This window comes from Zeus faber (assembly GCF_960531495.2).
Source record: "Zeus faber genome assembly, chromosome: 22".
NCBI lineage: Eukaryota > Metazoa > Chordata > Actinopteri > Zeiformes > Zeidae > Zeus > Zeus faber.
This window is the reverse complement of record NC_137209.1, coordinates 16,666,346-16,673,845: the sequence shown is the minus strand read 5'-3', so window position 1 is coordinate 16,673,845 and position 7,500 is coordinate 16,666,346. Positions and strand designations below refer to the sequence as shown.

At 46.1% G+C, this 7,500-nt stretch overlaps 1 protein-coding gene across 1 annotated transcript in view; it reads left to right on the top strand.

Annotated features, from left to right (window-relative positions):
* cyp26b1 (cytochrome P450, family 26, subfamily b, polypeptide 1) overlaps window positions 1–7,500 on the top strand; it is a gene marked incomplete at both ends in the record, with an annotated part of 28,434 nt that overhangs the window by 14,929 nt on the left and 6,005 nt on the right. Inside the window, one exon of the mRNA XM_080023343.1 lies at window positions 7,359–7,477. Within this exon, the coding sequence (XP_079879469.1) occupies window positions 7,359–7,477 (119 nt within the window). The remainder of the gene's footprint in view (window positions 1–7,358; window positions 7,478–7,500) is intronic.

The following is a 7,500-nucleotide window of genomic DNA, read 5'->3' as shown; positions in this document are numbered from 1 at the left end:
CATACCTTCCTGACAGGCACACGCACACACACACACACACACACACACACACACACACACACACACACACACACACACACACAGACACACAGACACACACACACACACACACACACACACACACACACACACACACACACACACACACACACACACACAAATAGCGCTCCTTGTCAACAATGGCTCGCTCCCTTTTATAGATAGATAGATAGATGGATAGAGAGAGGATAGAGGGATAATAGGATAGATAGACAGATGATGGATAGATAGATAGACAGACAGACAGACAGACAGACAGACAGACAGACAGACAGACAGACAGACAGACAGATGCATGGATAGATAGATAGATAGATGGACAGATAGATAGATAGATAGATAGATAGATAGATAGATAGATAGATAGATAGATAGATAGATAGATAGATAGATAGATAGATAGATAGATAAATAGACAGATGGATGGATGGGTGGATGGGTGGATGGGTGGATGGATAGATAGGCTGATAGATAGACAGATGGATGGACTACAGCTCACATCAGAACAAGATAATAAAACTAGATAATATAAAATACAATAAACAATCAACCACATTTAATTAAATTAAAATATACTATATATACTTTAATTTAATCTACCTCTGTCTCTCCAGCTCCTTCTCTCCACTTCCTTCTCTCCACCCCCATCTCTCCACCTCCTTCTCTCCATCTCCATCTTTCCACCTCTGTCTCTCCACCTCCTTCTCTCCACCCCCATCTCTCCACCTCCTTCTCTCCATCTCCTTCTCTCCACCTCTGTCTCTCCACCTCCATCTCTCCAACTCGTCTTGTTAGTTCTATTGGCCCAGCTCCTCCACTCTGTGTCAGCCCTGTTTTTGGCTGAAGAGCCCGTGCTCCATCAGGTCCTTCTCTGGTTCTCATTGGTCACGCTCCACTTTCCGGACGTTTCTCCGTCTCCGTCCTCGGCCTGTCTCACGCCGCGGTCCTTGACCTGTCTCACACCCGTGGTCCTCGACCCGTCTCACGCCCGCCGCCCACGTCCCGTCTCACGCCACGGTCCTCGACCCATCTCACATTGTGGTCCTTGCGTGACCCAGATATCCCAGCGTTGGAATTCTGTCCAAATCACTACTTCTCTAGAACGAAGCACAAGGACGTACTTTCCATGGCCAAGTACTTCAAGGACTCAATATTAACAAATGACCTCATTTTAGGTCGAAATACTACTATAGCATTGCATTGGCCTTGGAAAAAGTTGTATTTCTGTGTGTGTGTGTGTGTGTGTGTGAGTGTGTGTGTCTGTCTGGCTGTCTGGCTGGCTGGGGCTAGGGGTCAGGTTTCCCAGCTCCCGTGCCCAGGCAGGGTGAGGGTTAGGCTGGGTGCAATCCCCGCTCTGATCCCCAAGGAGCTCCAGGCTAATGACCCTGATTAGCAAGACGAGCCTTCAAAACACAGAGATGGAGGGAGGGGCTTTTTCATGGTGGAGGCCCGATGTGCATGCACACATGCACGCATGCACGTCTGTGTGTGTGTGTGTTTGTGTGTGTGTGTGTGTGTGTGTGTGTGTGTGTGTGTGTGTGTGTGTATGGGCACTGTTCCCTGCAGTTTTCTGGATGATAAAACTAAGTCAACAGTCAGAAGCGAAAAAGCTGAACGCCCGGCTTACTCTGCGACCTTATGAACCAACGCTGGTGTGTGTGAGTGTATGTGTGTATGTGTGTGTGTGTGTGTGTGTGTGTGTGTGTGTGTGTGTGTGTGTGTGTGTGTTTGGTCGGTGTGTGCGTGTGCGTCTGCGTGTGTGTTTAACCTCCGCATGGTTTCTGAGAGAAAAACAATCTCTCCCACAGTACATTACCCTCGGTGGATCAACAGAGCCAGACAGTTTCCACACAACCCCACGTTAAACTAGGAAACTGGCTCGCTGAAGGAACCGCCATGGCAGCACGACGGCCCGTGTTTGGCCTGGTCCAGCGCCAAACTGAGCCCAATATGTCCGACATAACAACGCAAACATAAGGCTGGTGCTGGTGCAAGAGGTCCTCCGCCATGGGGGGTGGTGGTTTGAAACTCGACTCAGTACAAATCCAAAACACGGTGGTTTTGTTCTTTCTGTGAACACAACCTTTGGCTGGTCACGGACATACGTAGCGACGAAGGCTCCTCACCCTATCTTCAATGCTCCTCCCACTATCTCCTAGGCTCCTCCCCTATCTCCAAGGCCCCTCTCCCTATCTCCAAGGCTCCTCACCCTATCCCCACGTCTCCTCACCCAATCTCCAAGGCTCCTCACCCTATCTCCACATCTCCTCACCCTATCTCCACGTCTCCTCACCCTATCTCCAAGGCTCCTCACCCTATCTCCACATCTCCTCACCCTATCTCCACGTCTCCTCACCCTATCTCCAAGGCTCCTCACCCTATCTCCACATCTCTTCACCCTACCTCTAAGGCTCCTCGCCCTATCTCCAAGGCTCCTCACCCTATCTCTAAGGCTCCTCACCCTATCTTCAATGCTCCTCCCCCTATCTCCTAGGCCCCTCCCCTATCTCCAAGACCCCTCACCCTATCTCCACATCTCCTCATCCTATCTCCGCTTCTCCTCACCCTATCTCCAAGGCTTCTGAGTCCTGACCCTCACAGGATTGATTTTATTTATTCTCTTCTACTAACATATCTCTCTCTCTCCCTCTTTCTCTCTCCCTCTTTTCCCCACTTCTCTGTCTGCTCCCCATTTTGCTTTGCTTGTTTTTCTTCTCGTTTTGGAATGATCCCTCCATCTCTATATTTAGGGTCTGAAGTGGAAACAGAGAGAGAGGGAGAAAGGGAGAGAGGGAGAGAGGGAGAGAGAGGGAAAGATCTAGAGAGAGCATGGGAATAACATTAGGATTTAAACCTTTATGTTGTTGTCACTTTCAGACTCTGTGTGTGTGTGTGTGTGTGTGTGTGTGTGTGTGTGTGTGTGTGTGTGTGTGTGTGTGTGTGTGTGTGTGTGTGACCTCTGCAGGAACCCTGTGCTTCTGCCCAGTTTCCAGTAGAGGGCATCGCCAAATGAAATTAAATTCAAGTCATCTCTCTCTCTCTCTGTCTCTCTGTCTCTCTGTCTCTCTCTCTCTCTCTCTCTCTCTCTCTCTCTCTCTCTCTCTTCACGTTCATATTGACAAAGAAATATTATCCCCGAGTCAAATATTTGGGTTCTGGTGCCAGTTAACAACACAATCAAGATAAATAAATAAATCAGTATTTTGAGGGATGGGAAGTAACTTGCTGTTTTAATGTACTTTTTAGTGTTGTATGTTCGTTACCTGAGTAATTCTACTTTCGGGGCTATGGATTTCTTTGCGTTGTGAGAGCTGTTCCACCGACGAGGACTTTTTATTTATTTCTTTTTTTTTACTGAAGCAGTTTTAGTTTAAATTAAAATTTGTACAGTATAAAGGGTTAATATCTAAATGTAAACATCGAGGACTTGAGGTTGCGAGGCTTTTAATGTGAAGGGTTCCAGACTTGTAAATGAAGGACTTTAAATGGAACCAAACAAAGGATGACAACAAAGGGTTTTTACCTTTATTAGGATTGCCAACCTTGTCTTTTATTGATTATTGGGCAAAATGTCCTGAAGTTTAAACTTTCCCTTGAACTTGACTTTTCCCTCTCCTTTTCACCGTGGCGAACTCCAGAGGCGCCGCTTTCAGCTCCAAACAGTTGGACTGCAAGTGATGACAGAAAGAGAGACAGAAACGCTGCTTGTTTGGCTTAGAGGGCAAGACAGAACGATGGAAGGAAGGAGGGAAAAGGATGGATAAAAAGGGCAGGGAGAGACGGGAAGAGGCGGGAGGAGAGAAAGGGAGAGAGAGAAGGAGAGAGGGAGGCAGGTCAGAGTAAAGAAAGAGAAGAATAGAGTCTTTACATGTCTGAGGACCGAGCAGCTCGCAGCACTTTCACATAATTTAAGACATATGGACGTTATTAGGACGGCCGTGTGTGTGTCATACACACTGTGTGTGTGTGTGTGTGTGTGTGTGTGTGTGTGTGTGTGTGTTGGCATATGTGTGCAATAAGGTGCCCCTGTGTCTATATATGTGTATGTGTGTGTGTGTGTGCTGGCATATGTGTGCAATAAGGTGCCCCTGTGTCTATATGTGTGTGTGTGTGTGTGTGTGTGTGTGTGTGTGTGTGTGTGTGTGTGTGTGTGTGTGTGTGTGTGTGTGTGTGTGTGTGTGTGTGCTTGCGTGTGCGTGCGTGTGTGTGTGCGCACGGCGGTGTGTCTCTGCGATCCAAAGCACTGGGTCACGTTTTTGCGGTACAAGCAAAATAGTATTTTTCTGTCCCGCCGAGCCATCCTCCATCCTCCTCCGAAAAAACCTCCTTTTGATTGGCAGCCAGGCATATGGGGAGATACCTAGTGCACGCCAGACCGTGCACGTATGTGTGTGGATATGTGTTTTTGCGTGTGTATGTGTGCGTGCGTGTGTGTGTGTGTGTGTGTGTTTGTCTAACCTGTAGTTACCTTTCCCAGTCTTGGCAGCTCGGCCAGCTGACAGAATGTGTGGCCGTACAGTAGCTCAGCGCTACCGCTTCCAGTGTGTGTGCGTGTGTGTGATGCCTACGTGTGTGTGTGTGTGCGCGGGCATGCACGCGCACGTGCGTGCGTGTGTGCATGCATACGGAAAGGGCCGTGCACGTGAGCGTCCGCGCGCACGTTGGCAACGTTCACACAAATTGGCCAATTACGCGTAATCCATCGCAGATGAGCCGAGCGGCTTCCCCTCCTGCGGCCAACCTGCAGCCGTCTTCACCGCGCTGGATCCAGAGGAACCCAACGAGACCGTCCTCAAACCAGAAGCGTACTAGTTTATAAGAGGTGTACTAGTGTGCTTGTTTTCTAGAAGTGTGCTGGGTCTCTCAAAGTGTCGGAGTTTTCTGGGAGTGTGGTAGGTTTCTAGAAGTGTCCTAGTTTTTTAGAAGTGTGCTAGTTTTCTAGCAGTGGGCTGTGTTTCTTGAAGTATATTAGTTTTTCAGAAGTGTCCTAGATTTTTAGAAGTGTGGTATGTTTCTTGTAGTGTCCTAGTTTTCTAGAAGTGGGCTGGGTTTCTAGAAGTGTGCTTGTTTTCTAGAAGTGTGCTTGGTTTCTCCAAGTGTCCTAGTTTTCTAGAAGTGTGGTGGGTTTCTTGAAGTATACTAGTTTTTAAAAAGTGTCCTAGTTTTCTAGAAGTGTGGTCGGTTTTTTATTGTGTCTTAGTTTTCGAGAAGTGTGCTGGGTTTCTCGTAGTGTCCTAGTTTTCTAGAAATGTCCTAGTTTTCTAGAGTGGGCTGGATTTCTTGAAGTATATTGGTTTTTAAGAAGTGTCCTAGTTTTCTAGAAGTGGGCTGGGTTTCTAGAAGTGTTCTAGTTTTCTAGAAGTGGGCTAGGTTTCGAGAGGTGTGCTTGTTTTCTAGAAGTGTCCTAGTTTTCTAGAAGTGTGCTGGGTTTCTTGAAGTATACTAGTTTTTAAGAAGGGTCCTAGATTTCTAGAAGTGTGGTAGGTCTCTTGTCGTTTCCTAGTTCTCTAGAAGTGAGCTGGGTTTCTCGAAGTGAGCTTGTTTTCTAGAAGTGTCCTAGTTTTCTAGAAGCGTGCTGGGTTTCTCGTAGTGTCCTAGTTTTCTAGAAGTGGGCAGGGTTTCTAGAAGCGTGCTAGTTGTCTTGAAGTATACTAGTTTTTAAGACGTGTGCTAGTTTTCCCTGTTCCTACCGTCTGATTTGCCATTGGTAGAACTGCTTTGTATCGCAGAACGTCCTCAAACTATAACTGTGCTGGTTTTCTCGAAGTGTGTTTGTTTTCCTGGAGGTGTACCAGCTTTCAAGAAGTATTCTCGCTTTCTCTAAGTGCACGAGAACTATAGAAGTGTACTCGGTTTCTAGAGGAGCACTTGTTTTCTAGAGGAGCATTATGTTTCTAGAGGAGCACTCTAGAGGAGTACTAGGTTTTTAGAGGAGCACTCATTTTCTAGAGGAGTACTAGCTATCAAGAGCCACACTGTTTCTAGACTACACTAGTATTCCAGGAGTGTAGTAGTTTCTCGTGGTTTGGCTGTTTTTGGAGAACCCTTTGTATCACAGAACGCCCTCAAACTACAAAGTGTACTTGTTTTCACTTTAGTGTATGAGTTTATCATAGAGGTACCAGGTTTCTGGATTAGTTCTATTTATCTGGAAGTGTTGTATTTGTCTGGAAGTGTTCTTGTTTTGCGTGTGCACACATTCACCCTTTTCAACGAGAAAACAGTGAATTAAACACCGGATACAAAAACAAAGTGGTTATAATATTACACTCTCATTGGTTCCACTTAGTAGATAAATACCTAGAACCGAATGTGAAATGAAAATGGAATTAATTTAGGATCTGGAAATGACACACACACACACACACACACACACACACACACACACACACACACACACACACACACACACACACACACACACACACACACACACACACACACACACACACACACACACACACACACACACACACACACACTAATCCATTCTAATGGAGAGATTATTCCTAAGGTTAAATACACAGGGCAAATTATTTATACAAGCTCCAAATCCTCCTCTCTCTCTTCTCCTCTTCTCCGCTCCCCTCTTTTCCTTTCTCCTCCTCTCCTCCTCTCCTCTCCTCTCCCTTATTTTCCTTTCTCCTCCTCTCCTCCTCACCTCTCTTTTTCTCTCTCCTCCTAATAAATCAGATGGAATGTTATTTATCAAAACACAGTTTAACATTAGTGACAGATTCATACTGAGTCACCCCCCCCCCCTCTCTCTCGCTGCAGATTTGCTGACTGTGGTGGAAAATAAACAATGTATAAGTTGAAGGCAGAGAGAGAAGGAGAGAGGATCACTCTTAACTGAAAATGAATTGTTGGATGGATCGTTGCTTTTCTTTCATAATTAGGAAAAAAAAGCAGTAAAGTCACTTAAAGTGGTAATCCATCAGTTCATCGGTGTTTCGGATCACCCTAAAAGTCCTCGCTTTTCATTATGTTCTCTTGAGGTGGTGGGGGATATTTTTGGTTATTTTTGTGTGAATCTTCCTCCATATCTTCAGTTTTCTGACCACACCGGGCTACGCTACTTTAGCTTATTCACAGACTGCCCTTCCGTTGCTTGTGCATGTGGCGGACCCCGCCACCAACAAGCACAAACGGCATCCATTGAATGTCTGTTTCAGAGTGCCAAGTAAATAAAGTGTCAAATATGGAATTTTTTTTAACAAAATAATCTGATGGATTACCACTTTAATGTTAATAAAATGTTAAAACTCTCTCTTTCTCTCCATCTCTCTCTCTCTCTCTCTCTCTCCTTCTCTCTCCAGGTCTTTGCTAAGGTCTTTAGTCATGAGGCGTTGGAGTCGTACCTTCCTAAAATCCAGCAGGTGATCCAGGAGAGCCTGCGCGTCTGGAGCTCCAACCCAGAGCCCATCAACGTCTACAGGTGTGTGTGTGTGTGTGTGTGTG